Below are 16,088 nucleotides of genomic sequence, written 5' to 3' on the forward strand. Positions count from 1 at the left end.
CAGTCTCCCATGGGGAACCTTGTTGAACGCCTTACTGAAGTCCATGTAGATGACATCAACCGCTCCGCCCTCATCAATCCTCTTTGTTACTACTTCAAAAAACTCAATCAAGTTTGTGAGACATGATTTCCCATGCACAAAGCCATGTTGACTATCCCTAATCAGTCCTTGCCTTTCCAAATACATGCATATCCTGTCCTTCAGGATTCCCTCCAACAACCTGCCCACCACCGACGTCAGGCTCACTGGTCTATAGTTCCCTGGCTTGTCTTTACCACCCTTCTTAAATAGTGGCACTACGTTAGCCAATCTCCAGTCTTCTGGCACCTCACCTGTGACTATTGATGATACAAATATCTCAGCAAGAGGCCCAGCAATCACTTGGTTTTGCCAAGCACACACATATACAAAGCTCAATCACAGCACTGTTGTGAGCTGGTTCATTGAATCCCAACAGCTTATTAATGAATCACTATGTGGAGATTTAATTATCTGAAGATTATTAAAAATAAATCTGCAACTAACAAGGAGTGCTAAACTGCAATGTTCTGGTCATGCAAATCTTCTGTTACTCTAGATCGCTTTCAGATTGAAGCTACATCATTTATATCAAATGTTTATTAAATATTAGCACTTTAATACTGTAACAATGAGACAAATAAATAATTTGGACATATTTGCTTTTAACAAACAAGGACTTATTGATAAATACTTACTACTTATTCCAGTTTTTGGTCATACTTATGTTAATGGGTAACATTGCTCATACCAGGACAGTGAAAATGGGCATTCAGGTTTCATTGAGTTTAATTGCCGTTGACATCATGAGTGATATCAGTATGTCTATTTCCTGTAGATAAACTTAGAAACCAATTTTGTTATCAGCGATCTCACAATCTTCGTGAAGACACTTCATCATAAATGTGAATCATCTCTGGGGAATTTCAAAAATGGTCATCTTCAGGTAGTGCCCAGGTTACAAGTGGGTTCTGTTCCTGAGTACGTTTGGAGATCAATTTATATGCAGTTAGAACACAATACATAAAACTTAAAATTGGTGTTCATAAGTACAAATTCATGTCCACATGTTGGATCTTTAACATTAATATTAATGCGTCTGTGTTTAGGATGTCACTTATACGTACAGAACTTCGTTAGTTGGACATTCATAAATTGGGGGCCACCTGTAATGGCAATCATCTAACCATTGGCGATTGTTGTAATACACATCTGGTCTGCTCATCTCTTTTCATGAAGGAAATCTGCTGTCCTTACCTAGTCTGGCCTCTTGGGTGACATCAGACAGTAATGTAGTTGACTCTTAACTGCCCTCTGAAATGATCTCGGACATTGTTCAGTTGAAGCACAATTAGAGGTTGACAACGCCATTATAAGAATACATGAAAACAAATGGCATTTTTCTCTAATTAGCTTATGTCAAAAATTTGCTTTTATTCCAGGGATTAGAGCGACTGATTTCTTTGGCTCTTTCTACATGAGTAATACAACTGATGTTGAGCTGGCTGCATTAGACTGTGATAAAGCTATCACTGTGGAGTTCAAACATGACGACAAGTTAAGTGAAGATGTTGGAGCTCAGATTCAAGTGAGGAAGTGCTTTTAAATTATCAATCAACTGAACCACCTTTTATTAATTGTGTAGTTTTCTAATGTCAGTTAATATTCAAGAAGAATAAGGACAATCTTGTGTTCAGTATTTTGCCACTGTGTGTTACTGGTCATGCCACTTGTCATTCCCTCACTGGGGCAAGCATACAATTTTCTGGACCAGTCAATTTTCCCTTTCTGTCAATGGCATTGTGAGGTCTAAACTGTCCTCGGATTACATGGCTGACATTGGGTGCTTACTATTTGGCTGTGAAGCATCTTCCATTACGCATTGCTTGAGTGCATCAGTGCTTCAGTGCTCCAGACTATGTTGGCTGTCTTATTTTGACCATGTACTGGCATAATTATCAAGCACAAATATATATTGATGTTACAATTTCTGGTCCCAAATTTGCAAATGCATCACAGGACAAAATATTGTATGATAAGTTATGTATATAGATGAAGCAGGTTGTTCTGATTTTTCCATCTAAAGAGACACCACCGTGCCTCATACCACATCAACTACTTTGTCTGGAAATCTATTTCAGTATATTGCCATTTGTTAGCTTAATCTGTGTTCTTTGTCTTACTGCAGTTTTTGTCTTACTACAAGTTTTTCTCCACTATCATTTGCATTGTTATCTTTGCTCTTTAATCACCACCTTCAAAGACTGAAAGTCAACATTTCTGAAATCTTCCTGTTAGCCAAATTTTCAGACTTGTGGCTTTTTTTTTTACAAGCTTCCTGAAGACCTGATTGTCTCCCTGTTTTTGTGACCCAACCTGAACGCAGTGCACAAACTACGCTCTGACCGGGAACCGGACAGATTGTGCATAAAATCTTTGGACTTGTATTGTTGTTGGTTTGTTTATTTGCTTTGTTGAGTGCGTGGATGTATGTTTGGATCTGCTGAAAATCCAAACCACTCAATTGCTTCATCGTTAAACTTTCTCTTTCTGATAGTTTGTGAGCAAATAGATTCACAAAACCAGAACAAATCAACTAACTTGGTTTTTGAATTTAAGATATTTAGATCACTGAAACATTTTGACATGATAATCGATATGGTCAAAATTTGTTAATCTCCTCGGTTGTTGAGCATGGAAGGAGGCTATTCGGCCCATTGTATCTGTGCTGATGGTTTGAAAAGGGCTATGTGATTAGTCCCACTCTGCTATTCTCTTCCTGCTATGGGTATTTATCTAATATGAAAACAAAAATTACTGGAAAAGCTCAGCAGGTCTGGCAGCATCTTCGGAAAGAAAGCTGAGGTGAGGTTTTGGATCCAGTGACCATTCTTTAGAACTTGTTATGTTAACTGTTTTCTCTCCAAGATGATGCCAGACCTGAGTTTTCCCAGTAATTTCTGATTTTCTTTCTGATTTTCAACATCCAAAGGTCTATAGTTTTTTTTGTTTTTTTTATTTAATGCTCTTTTGAAAAATGCATTAATTAGTTTGACATCCATTGAGACAGTGAACGTCAGTTGTATTCGGTGCTTATTTTGTGATGGCATTTGTGCAAATGTTGAAACCTTTTTGTACTAAAACATGTTCCCTGAACAGTTCTCTAACACACTTTTCAATTGGACTCCCTTTGAGATGCTGTAGCAAGTTTCAACTTCTATTTTCGTGCTGCACCAATGCATTTGATAAATGAGCTATTCTCTTTCTTTCATTCCCCACCCCCCTCCGCAGTGTGCTCTGCTGTATACCAGTTGCAGTGGACAGAGGAGGTTACGTATACACAACTTGTCTCTTAATTGTTGTACTCAGCTTGCTGATCTTTACCGAAACTGTGAGACTGACACACTTATCAACTACTTTGTGAAACTAGGTAAGCTGCTTCCAGAATTTCACCACGTTTTTATTGCAGAAATTGTTCTAATGTAGAGGCCATTGAACCTGGCTCAGTGTCATTGCAGCAAGTATTTGGAAGAAAAAAGTATTGTATAAGTTAGCTCATCACAATGAACTGGTGTTCACGATATAGACATGAGGCTCAATGGGTGGTGGACAGGAAGGTCAGTCAGTCAGGATTCCTCTGTTTGGTCAGGATCAAGGATAAAACAGTTGGGCAGTGTGGATATATAGCTCTTGCCAGAAAATGTGATTGGGAATGGCGCTGACTTCTGCAATTTTATGAACTTGCCAAAACACACTCGAATCACAACTTAACAACGGTGACATAGAATTTAGCCTCCAACTGACAGTTTCAGGATGGGAGGTAGATGGTGCAAAGCAATACTGCAGTTTACTGTAGAAACTAATCATCAAAATCCAGGGCTCGGCATCCAGTATCTGGTTTCAACTAGTTGTCAGTCACTTGGCCTTTAATCACAAACAAAATGAGACTACTTCCTGAATTGAGGTCAATTTAGATTTTTATCAAGCACCTCAAAGCAGGTCTTATTCTCTGACTATGCTGAACATTTCTGAAATACTATGTAATTTGAGGTGGGGAAAAATAATATCACTTTTTCATCCTGATCTCCAGCCATTACTATTTAGCAGGTTTTAGATTACTACCTTTAATTCAAGCTCATATTTCATCGAACAAAGCCAGTGTCAGATGCAGTCATTGTCTGAAGATGCCTGAGTTGCACACACATTGTCAGTGATGGGTCTTTTGATACTTCAATGAAAGCTTCACAATTCATCTTAATATCAAAGCCAGCAGTGTCATAATTCATCTGTATATATTAATGCACCACTGGATGGAACTTTGCATTAATTTAAACAAAAAAATTATATTAAAAACTGGAGATGACAATATTTGAGTTACCTTTTGTTTAAGGTAATTCATAAGATGATTTTGGTATTTGTAAACTTTTTTTGTGTGGTTGAACTTTCATTGCAAAAAGGCAGTATTTTTATCCTATATAATGCACAGATACTAGCTCTTTAAAAAAAAGAGTAAATTTACAGAAAAGGCATTTTTGGTGTTGATTTGATTTATTGTTGTCACATGTACCTAAATACAGTGAAAACATTTGCTTTGCGAGCTACGCAAGCAGGTCATAGCATACAGGGGTACTTGGAGCAAGGCATATAAGGTTACAGCTACACAGGAGGCACACAGATGAGATCAGCATTAGATTTGAAATCAGAGTTCTTGTAGATTAGTTTTTAATAACTCATGGGGTGTGGGCATTGCTGACTGGTCAGTATTTCTTATTGCCCATCCCTAGTTGCCCTTGAGAAGGTGGTGGTGGTGGTTGTGAGCTGCTGCCTTGAACTGCTTAAGTCCACGTGCTGTAGATTAATAGCTCTGAATAACAGTTGTTTGGAGTGGTGAATAACCCAAAGGTGTACTGCTCCATCAAAACCATCTTTGTTCCATCTCTTTAAATTTACTAGTTATGAAAACAGTATTCAAAGACAAGGCAAGTTTACTTATAACATCTTCCAGAAGATTGATATTTTACTGCTGAAGACTCTGGAGAGTTGTAACATCAATGCAACCATGTTAAAAAATATATTGCCCTTGTACCATAGGGGGTGTTCTTTAGGTTTAAGACTTGAGTGTAAGTGTTGTGATTTGACAATAGAATTAATGTGAGGTTTGTAAGCCATTTATTTCACCTTTAGTACGCTACCATCTTATATTACTGTTGATTTAACACTGTAAAGCTATTTTCTCATCTCTTTGCAGCATATCGTGGCGTACTGAGCAATCCCACAAAGACTGTGCGCGATAACCTAATTAACCAGTCTGCTCAGATTCTCGCATGTTACCGGAAGAATTGTGCGAGTCCATCATCAGCTGGACAGGTAGGCAAGTAGCATCATTTGCAAGTTACTGTGTTTAGTTTGGTTTAGCAAATCTCATCTGAGCTTGAGCACAAATTGGCTACTCTTGGTAAGGAGCGAAAACTGATTGAATAGTGCTTGAGAATCTGATCTCTCTGTTCCTGCTCTGTGCTTGTGATCTCTGATCATAAATAGAACCAATTGCTAACTCATCACCAGGCTTTCTCGGTATTATTGCTGGAATATTGTCAGGACCCATAGCTGATGTAGTATCTTGTAGCTTTAGCTATTTCTTGATGTTACATGGAGACGTGGAATAGTCTGTGGACTAATGCTGGGGCGCATTGAGTCCTCAGTTAAGTCCTCAATTAGTAATTTAAAATTTGTGAAAATATTGAATTTAAATCTTATCTAGGTCCCCTAGATACTTGGACAAAGAGCAGGTTTGTGTACAGGTCTCAGTTGACTGAACCAGTTGGTGGCAGATACTGTAGAATACAAAGTGGAAGCTATTACAATGGCAGTGAACCAAAAGAGCAAGTGTTCAATTTCAGTAAGAGAAGGCAAGGGGGCTATTGCATTACATAATTTACGTAAAGTGAAAATCACCCATGTGCCATATGCATTAAGCTTCCCCAAACCCATTGGACATCCATTTGGCTGTTCAGCTGCTATCTGTGTCAGATCAAGCCTTTATAAGGCTATTTCTCATTTACAGCTCTCTGTACTGGGAATACTGGATACTAACACGAGTTATAAGAAGTGAAACAAGCAGATGAGGCTGCAGGATTCCATTCTCCCATTTTAGATCCGTTGTGTCAAAAAGATGTCTTCCATTTTAAATGAGATCATATTCTAGCTTCAGTTAACCTGAGTTTGTTTTTGCTGAGGAACTTGTATCCGTTGAGTTAGTGATATTTGCTGCAGATTCTTTGAAGAAACAAATAAAAATAAATATCTTGGTTAGTTATTTAGCCTTAGCTCAGTGATAGCGCACTCACCTCAGATTCAGAAGATTACGGTTCAAGTCATCACTCTAGGGACTTGAGCACATCATCTAGGCTGAAGCCTTATTAGCATATTGATGGTTGCATTGACTAAACGGCTGTCTTTTGAATTAGATTTTAAACCATCTGCCCTAAGTGACTAAAACCAATCCCAGGGCAATGTGAGGGGAGTTCTCCCCACTATTCTGATAAATATTTACTCTTAAATCAGAAACAGATGTTGTATTTGGTTTTCATGGGACCTTGCTACGTGCAAATTTGTTTCCTATGTTATAACTATAATTGCACTTATTTACCATGATTTAAGATAATGAAAATCACTAAATATGGCAAGTTCTTATATGTTTGGCTGCTCATGCCACGTAGGTTTTGATGAGTTAATGTTGCTAAAACAAAAGTATTGCCATCAAGGAAAGTGATTTTGGAAGTTGAAAGCTGCCTGATTGCAAAGTTTATTGTCTGTGTTTATAAGTTGAGAATCAAAAAATGTTTGCAGCATTATCATTGAAATTTTTATTAATTCAGTTACTATCCGTGTTTGAAAGTTAAATTTGAGAGAGCTATTGATGTAAGATGTGTCGTTGATTATTATTAAATGTTTGTTTGTGCTCCTTGTAAAATAACAAGTTTGCATATGATTTAGTAATTGAGACTAATGTAATATGAAGAGTGACTACCCTTCATATTTCACATATCTATTCTTGGGAGCGGGGTTGCAGTTGGAAAAAGACTGGAATAGATTTCGTTAGGTTGAAATGTGAATTACACTGACACCTAGGAGCAGTGGTTGCTAATTTATTCTCCAGCTATTACTTAGCAATATTCATTGACTTGTTTGTTATAGGGACACTACTTGTCCAAAACATCTTGTTATGGGTGAGAAATATATTGCAATTTAACCTTTCGGGTTCCCTGAATAGGATGCCATACTGCGATTATATAGACCATCAGTGAAAACGCAACTCGAATACTCTGCTGTTTTAGAAGGACATAAATATATTGGGGACAGTTCGGGGAAGGTTTACTAATTGATAACTGGAATGAGCAAGTTGTCTTATAGGTTAGACAAACTGGGCTAGTTTATACAAATTTAAAGTGAGAGGGGATTTGATTATATATAATAATCCTGAATGATCTCGACCAAAGTGGATGTAATGTTTCTTCTTGAGAGTCAGTCCAGAACTAAGGAGCACTGCTCTCAAATTGAGGGGTTTCCCTTTTCAGGCTGGGATCAGGGGAAATTTTTTAAGATTGTGAGACCTTACAGACTTTTTAAGGCAGAGGGTAGATGGGAATGTGGAATTCAAAACACACGCATCAGCCATGATCTTTTACAATAGCAGAACAGATTGAATGGGCTGAATGGTCTATTTCAGCTTCGAATTTGTGTGTTAGCTTTCTCTTTGTAAAGATTTTGTGGATTTTGCTGCAGCAGTGATTGGCAGAGAATCTCATATTCCAGCCATTCCCTGTGTGTAGTTACATTGCCCTATCTGGGATCTTACTGTGCAGATTGTTTGCTATGCATCCTTTTATGACTTCAGTGACTACATTTCAAGTGTTATATCAGCAAAACACAGCGTGCTGAGGTGAAAAATGCTACATAATTGCAAATCTGTCCTTCAGAGAAATAAGGAGCTTGTATTTATGCAGTGTCTCAGGATGACTCAAATGCTGCATTTTCAGTTATGATGATTCAAATGTAGTTGCTGCTTTGTGAATTCCTTGAGTAAACTAATTGTCCCCTAACTTGTCCCTCAGATTTTGTAGCTATGAATAATTACTAGCTAGTACAGGATTTAAACGTTATGTTCCTTCCATCCTAATCCTGCTCAGTGCAAGGCAAAGAATTTTGGATTGTCACCTATACACATTTTAAGTGGGGGCAGCACAGTGGCTCAGCGGTTAGCACTGCTGCCTCGCAGCGCCAGGGACCCGGGTTTGATTCCAGCCTTGGGCGACTTTCTGTGTGGAGTTTGCACATTCTCCCTGTATCTGCGTGGGTTTCCTCTGGGTGCTCCGGTTTCCTCCCACAATCCAAAGATGTGCAGGTTAGGTGAATTGTCATGCTAAATGGCCCATTGTATCGGGATGTGTAGGTTTGGTGCATTAGTCATGGGTAAAATGTAGAGCAATAGAGTAGGGGAATGTGTCTGGGTAGGTTGATCCTCTGAGGGTCGATATGGACTTGTTTGGCCGAAGGGCTTGTTTCCACACAGAAGGGATTCAATATTTTAAAAAAAGGTCTTGTGGCTATGGTAAATGTCCATATACTCATGACCACCTTAGTAACCAATGGAAGTAATTTCATCATTCACTCAGATATTCCTTCTCAACTGTTGAAACTTTGGTCAAATGACTGCTTGGCTATCCAAAAAGCCCCCCAAAATTCTTGACACTCGTGACACACTCGCTGTCTTATTTCTAGTGCCACCTCATCCCCCCACTCTGGTGAACCTACACTGAGCTTTGCCATTGTTGTTTTTTTCACTTGCTGCATCTTTCTCCTAGTTGATTCTGCCTGAGTGCATGAAGCTACTGCCTGTGTACCTGAACTGTGTATTGAAGAGTGATGTCCTGCAGCCTGGAACTGAGATCTCCACTGATGATCGCGCCTATATCCGTCAACTTGTCACATCTATGGATGTAGCAGAAACCAATGTGTTCTTCTATCCTAGGCTTTTACCTGTGGTGAGTAAGCAATTAATGAGCTGTTCTTGCATTACAGCATTGTCATCATTGCATGTAAAGCACTTTGAGACATCTGATTGTGAGGAGTGTGGCATAAATGTCTATTCTGTCAGTCTAAAAACTACAGTAAAGGAAGTTAAAATTTTGAAGATCATCTCTCAGCATGTGATGTTAAAATTTGATGACCTCGATGTGTAGAAAATACTCCAGGAATATTTTTGTTAAATTTCATGTTACTCATTTCGAGCAGGCCGCTTCAGTTGCTGTACCCATAAGAAAAGTGTGCGAATGGCAAGCACAGTTGGGCCACCCTGTGTAAATTGTGACAGGTTGAGGGAAGTTGGTCTGCTCCAGGTTTGAATGTCATATTCAGTTTCAGTTCAGAATTGAAGATATTGCAGGGGTAACGTGGTCTAAATTGGCCTTATTTGATCCTGAGTGTTCTCAAATTCAGAATCTGCAGGTCAACATATTTGGGTGCTTTCTGATGAATAGCAAACTACCCAAAACTGCTTTGTCTTTGACAGATGCTGAGCGTGCAGTTGCATCCTTTTCTGTTTTCCATTCTATTTTGCTGGGAGCAAGTGACTTGGATAAGAATAGAACAATTAAGATTCTACAACGTGAGCATTTTTCACGTAGAAACTTGGGACACTTTACGTGTCAATCTAGAGTTGCATTCGGGGAGTGTTGCACTGATGGTGATGTTAAACTGAGGTTATTTGCCCCAGTTGGAGGTAAAAGGTTGCAAGGCATTCTTCAGAGAGCAGCAAAGTAGAAGTTGGGTCTCCCATTATTATGTCCAATCTTTATTCTCCATTAACTCTGCTTTAAAAACAATTGCTGGGTTTGTGTGTACAAGTTGGCTGCCATGTTTCACGTATTCATGAGTGACTGCACTTCAGAAGTACTTCATGGAAGTCAGTCACAGCCAAATGCTCTGAGTTCCTGAAAAGTGTTTTAAAAAAATGCAAGTTCTTTTTTCTTGTGTATAGGCAACAGGAACTAAATGAGCATCCACCTCAGTCTATTCAATGATAAAATTATTGTGGTAAATGATAGAAATGTTTGGTTGATAAAATTAATACTCATAATCTTTTCTTAAAAAAAATCTTTTTGTGACTGTAATGTTGCCTCTTTGTCTTCTCAGCACAAAATGGATGTGGATAGTGATGACTTCCCAGTGGCCATTCGTTGCTCAGAGGAGCGATTATCAAAGGGTGGTATCTACCTGTTGGAGAATGGATTGAACCTTTTCATTTGGGTTGGAATGAATACACAGCACGACCTCATCCAGAGTATCTTTAACGTGCAGTCATTTGGACAGATTGATTCTGCAATGGTGAGTTTCAGATGAAAGTGAATCACACCCATCTTATTCTTGTAGGTGTGCTTTTGCTTAATACTGTGTTGAATGGTCTTGGTTAGAATTATGGGAATCTGAAGCATTGATACAAGCGCAAATTTCCTGAGTTGAGAAATTTAACTGCTATGAATTATGGACCGGTTTTGTGAGAAATTTGACTCCTATATGAGCTATGGACTGGCTTTTGACTGTGGAACATTTTCTACGATGACAAAGCCTGTCCAGGGTGTCAAGGCTTTTGCAATATATTGTGAACTTTACACTTCTAACTTGGAGTTTGTTATTGTCAGATACACAAGCAAAAAATGACCTTTCTCAGGTTTGGAAGGGAGCAAACTGGTTTATTTCTTTATTGCTGTGGATGTTTATAATAATGCAGCTGTATTTTGGATGTCATTTGCACAAGCGGAGCATTGATTTGAAGTAGCTCCGCTTTTGTTCAGAGTTAACTGATCCTAGTTTGTTATGATAACGTAAGGGCATGAACTAACTTTGGAACTAAATTCAGAGCCAAGTCCAGATTTACAATATGCCTTTAGCAACGATGAGCATTCAAACTGATGTTACATTCATTGCAGCTGTATTATCAATAGTTTGAATTTAGGTTGTGAATAATGTTAAATATGTGAATGCTGAAGAATAAAATGTATTTATTCATTCATTTTAATAGATGTACAAACTAATTGAAAAGAAATTCTGTTACAAATAAATATGATGTTATGAATTTCTCAATTGAGTTCAGTAAAAATAGAAGTGCTCTTTGATTAGATGTGGGTTGTTTTGATTTTTGGCTTTGTTTGTTTGTCAGACTGCTCTACCAATGCTGGATAATCCTTGCTCAAAAAAATTACGATCCATGGTTGATATGATACGTGCTCAGAGACCCAGGTTTATGAAGGTAAATGAAATCCAGCATTTTATAATTAACAATACCTTATTAATCCATTGCTTACTGTAGTGATGTATTCTTTTTCATTTGCCCCCAGTCATTATGGTTTGAATAACTGGATAAACAATGAGGGATTGAATCTAAAGGGCGAGGTGACATGAAATGTGTCATGTTTTGTACTACTCAGCTTCCAGGTGCAAGAACTACTTTGCAGCCTGCCATTTACAACTTGCTGTAGGAATATCAGTCTTCCAGTTCAGAGCACAGTCACCTCTTCCTTTCTCTTGCAAAGCAACACATGGGCTGCCTCCTGCTGTCCCTAGTGTTAGGTGGGGGTAAGCAGATGTAACATGATGACGAGCAGCTCTCTGTCTCTGCCAGGTACAGTTCACATCAGAAGCTGACATCCGCTCCCTCAAGGTGACCCTGTCCTTGCTCAATTGTACAGCATACGTTGCTGGTTTTCATTAGATTTTATGATGTGTATTGATGAAGTGCTTTGAGACATTATAACAGCATGACAACACACTTCAGATATAAATATAATCACTATTGGAGACAGCACAGGATGTGCAAAGTTTTTTTTAAAAATTTATTCACAGGATGTGAGCATTGCTAGCTTGGGCCAGAATTTATTGCCCATCCCTAGTTGTCCTTGTCCTTCCAGATGGTAGCATTTGTGGGTTTGGAAGGTGTTGACTAAGGACCCTTGGTGAATTTCTGAAATCTTGTAGCTGGTATACACAGTTACTACTAAGCATTGGTGGTGAATGGAGAGTGGATGTTTGTGGATGTGATACCAATCAAACTGCTGTTTTGTCCTGGATAGTGCCAAGGTTCTTCAGTGTTCTTGGAACTGCACTCATCCAGGCAAGTGGGGAGTACTCTATCACACTTCTAATTTGTGCCTTGTCGATGGTGGAGAGGCTTCACTGAATCAGGTGGTTGGTTACTCATTGCTGAATTCCCAAAGATACATTAACGAATGTGAAATGTCAGGGAGGGAACCATTCTGAAAATGCTTTCAGTACTCAAAGACTGCTGGCTGACCTTCTAGTGATCCCAATTAATCAGGTGAATTGACTGTGATCCATTTCACAAGGTGCATTGCAAACTCATTGTCCATTTAGAGTCTCTCTATCTGAGAACTGGAGCTATTGTGTAACATTGTCAAGGGCAGTGTATTAATAGAACCCTTAAGAGTGATTAAAGTTGTTATTTCCTTCAAAAACCATAAGAACAAGTCAGATTTGAAAGTTAACACTTTAGGGTTATGATGAGAGAGTGCCGCATTAGCTGATGTATTCGTCCATATCTGTCCTTTTAGACTCAAGTAAAAAATCCTAAGATACTTTTGAAAGAAAAACAATGAGCTATTCCAGATTCCCAATCTACATTTACTCCTCAACCCTCCTCACACTGTCTCTTTTTCTCTCTGTCTTTCTCTTTCTCTGTCTCTGTGTGTGTGTGTCTCACTCACACACACACACATACACGCGTGCGTGCGCACGCACAGGCACACTTTTTCTCTTGCGCATGTGCACACTTGCTTGTTATTGCTTGGAGAGCTTGCAGTGCAGAATTTTGTAGTTGTATTTTCCCCACATTGTGATGACTGATTTTCAAGATGGACCCATTAATGCGAAGGTGCTTTATGAAATGGTCAGTTTGTGCTGGTACACTATTGAAATTCAGGTTCTTTCCCTCTGATTTGTCAACTTCTTCTTGCAGCTCATGATTGTGAAGCAAGATGACAAAATGGAGCTGCTCTTCAAACACTTTCTCATGGAGGATAAGAGTGTGAATGGTGGAGCCTCATACGTGGACTTTCTCTGCCACATGCACAAAGAGATTCGACAGCTACTCAGCTAAACTTTGGGGGTGTATGGGGTTTGGGTGGGGCCGAGCTGTTTACACGACAAGAGATGCTTCTCAATGGGCCCAACAATCTTGGGAGTAAACAAGGGTCCTGTCTGTCAGGAGCTGCCACAGAGGCAACATGGGCATGTGGCTAACTTGTTAATACTGATGTAATGTAAGGAATTAATAGTACAGTATAATGTATATGATTTAGAATCTTATATGAGAGCTATCTTTTCAACACTGGTATTGCTGTGTTCCTTGTGTATGAGGAGATGAAAAGAAATGCACTGAGTGTGGTTGGATGTATGAAAGAGCAAGCTCCTGATACACAAGCTTTCAACTCAATAAATTGAACAAAATCCAATTTGTGGCTTTGCTAACATGGTTCGACTTTCTGGAAATTATTTTTATACACACCTGAAATAATCATTTCATGTTGTACAACAGCCTTTTTTCGTTCTGTCTGTTAATTAGGTCCTTAAATGTCAATAGGTTTGTGAATGAAAAATAAGCTATCTTATTCACTCAAACTTGTGTGAATGCTTAACATTTCTAATGATTTAAATTCTCTGCTGGACTCCTTTGCAGACTCTAGGTGAAAGCTTCTGATTGTCAGCAAGGGCTTTGGTGGGGGTGGGTGGGAGAGGGTTTTTAAAACATTTGCAAAATGTCAGTTTTTTTTTGCGTTTTGGATTTTATTACCTGATCAGCGAAGGGAGTAAGTCATCTCAAGCTACTCAATTCAAAGTCACTGATCTCCACCTCAGGCCTGCATCATAAATTCAAATCCTGAGAATTATCCAACCAATGCATGAAATCCCAGAATGAATGGCATAATTTAATCCTTGTGTCATCAGCCTCACATTCTGATTGTAAACTTTGGAGATTGAGAGACTTTGGGATTTGATGCCTCTTTCGAAAAAGGAGTACCTAACTGCTGTTGTACCTAATACAAGTGGAGATGAGCAGTGGTGATATGGAGTCTTTATGCACAATTCCCTCACCACCTTCTTCCTCTCTCAGATAAACTTTGTCTCTGCCAATTCCTGTTTACTGGATTGGGTTTCCGTGCTGATTATTTTGCAGCCTGCTGTAAAAGGAAAACAATGTGCTGTTGTAAATGGGACATTAATTTTTGATGCAATAAATACATTTCTTTCCAAATGTCTCCTCAGAGCTGCCCTCCAGTTTCTATTTCAGTCTTACAGTGCATCTGAGGTGGAGAGATTCTTGTTTAGCAGCCCTGGTGCCAACATTCTTGAGTGCATTACATGTTTATGGAGAGGTCCAGTCTGTAACTCTGGTTGGAATTTGCTGTTATCAGAGCAAATCAGAGTCTTGCAAACCAGGATACTGCAGGACAGTGTAGATCCATTTCCAAACTTACAAATCCTTAGTGGTCCATTTACTTTGAAATGAACATTGCTGTGTTGCTGATGAATCCAGTTTGAGCTGGACCCTTAGTTTCTGAGATTTAAGCAATGGCAATGCTCTTTAATATTTTATTTCAACGTCCTGCAAATTTCTTAGCGAGTTTTGAGAAATTTTTTAGCTCAGGTTGAGATTCTGGATTTGTTCGTTTTCAGACACGTCAGACTGGGTAACATCATCAGAGAGCCTCCGAATGAAGCACTGGTGGTGTAGCCCGTTTTCTGTTTATATGTTTGAGTTTCCTCTGGTTAGTGATGTCGTTTCCTGTGGTGACATAATTCCTATGGTGATGTCATTTCTTGTTCTTTTTCTCAGGGGGGTGGTAAATGGAATCCAAGTCAATGTGTTTGTTGTTAGAGTTCCGGTTGGAGGCCATGCTTCTAGGAATTCTCATGCGTTTCTCTGTTCGGCTTGTCCTAGGATGGATGTGTTGTCCCAGTCGAATTGGTGTCCTTCCTCATCTGTATGTAAGGATACGAGAGTCATAGAGATGGAAACAGACTCTTTGGTCCAACCTGTCCATGCTAACCAGATATTCCAACCCAATCTTGTCCCACCTGCCAGCACCCGGCCCATATCCCTCCAAACCCATCCAATTCGTATACCCATCCAAATGCCTCTTAAATGTTGCAATTGTACCAGCCTCCACCATTTCCTCTGGCAGCTCATTCTATACCCGCACCACCCTCTGTGTGAAAACGTTGCCCCTTAGGTCCCTAACCAATGTCCAGTACAGCCGCAACATGATCTCCCAACTCCTGTACTCAATACTCTACCCAATACAGGAAAGCATACCAAACGCCTTCTTCACTATCCTATCTATCTGCAACTCCACTTTCAAGGAGCTATGAACTGCACTCCAAGGTCTCTTTGTTCAGCAATGCTCCCTCGGACCTTACCATTAAGTGTGTAAGTCCTGCTAAGATTTGCTTTGCCAAAGTACAGCACCTCGTATTTATGTGAATTAAACTACATCTGCCACTTCTCAGCCCATTGGCCCATCTGGTCCAGATCCTGTTGTAATCTGAGGTAACCCTCTTTGCTGTCCACTACACCTCCAATTTTGGTGTCATCTGCAAACTTACTAACTGTACCTCTTTTGCTTGCACCCAAATCATTTATGTAAATGACAAAAAGTAGAGGACTTAGCGCTGATCCTTGTATCATTCCACTGGTCACAGGCCTCCAGTCTGAAAAACAACCCTCCACCATCACCCTCTGTCTTCTACCTTTGAGCCAGTTCTGTATCCAAATGGCTAGTTCTCCCTGTATTCCATGAGATCTAACCTTGCTAATCAGTCTCCTATGGGGAACCTTGTCGAATGCCTTACTGCAGTCCATATAGATCACATCTACCGCTCTGCCCTCATCAATCATCTTTGTTACTTCTTCATAAAATTCAATCAATTTTGTGAGACATGATTTCCCATGCACAAAGCCATGTTGACTATCCCTAATCAGTCCTTGCCTTTCCAAA

General features: G+C 39.4%; 1 protein-coding gene across 2 annotated transcripts in view; it reads left to right on the top strand.

Moving 5' to 3' along the window:
- The window catches only part of LOC122541948 (protein transport protein Sec24C-like), a 71,886-nt gene extending 58,342 nt beyond the window's left edge, over positions 1 to 13,544 (top strand). For both annotated transcript variants that reach the window (XM_043679234.1, XM_043679235.1), the window contains 7 exons: positions 1,461 to 1,606; positions 3,310 to 3,448; positions 5,267 to 5,385; positions 8,883 to 9,062; positions 10,213 to 10,404; positions 11,237 to 11,326; positions 13,049 to 13,544. In XM_043679234.1, coding sequence (XP_043535169.1) covers positions 1,461 to 1,606; positions 3,310 to 3,448; positions 5,267 to 5,385; positions 8,883 to 9,062; positions 10,213 to 10,404; positions 11,237 to 11,326; positions 13,049 to 13,189 — 1,007 coding nt within the window. In that variant the 3' untranslated portion in view covers positions 13,190 to 13,544. The remainder of the gene's footprint in view (positions 1 to 1,460; positions 1,607 to 3,309; positions 3,449 to 5,266; positions 5,386 to 8,882; positions 9,063 to 10,212; positions 10,405 to 11,236; positions 11,327 to 13,048) is intronic.
- The last annotated feature ends 2,544 nt before the right edge of the window (positions 13,545 to 16,088 follow it).

Source organism: Chiloscyllium plagiosum, chromosome 38, assembly GCF_004010195.1.
Source record: "Chiloscyllium plagiosum isolate BGI_BamShark_2017 chromosome 38, ASM401019v2, whole genome shotgun sequence".
Classification (NCBI taxonomy): Eukaryota; Metazoa; Chordata; class Chondrichthyes; order Orectolobiformes; family Hemiscylliidae; genus Chiloscyllium; species Chiloscyllium plagiosum.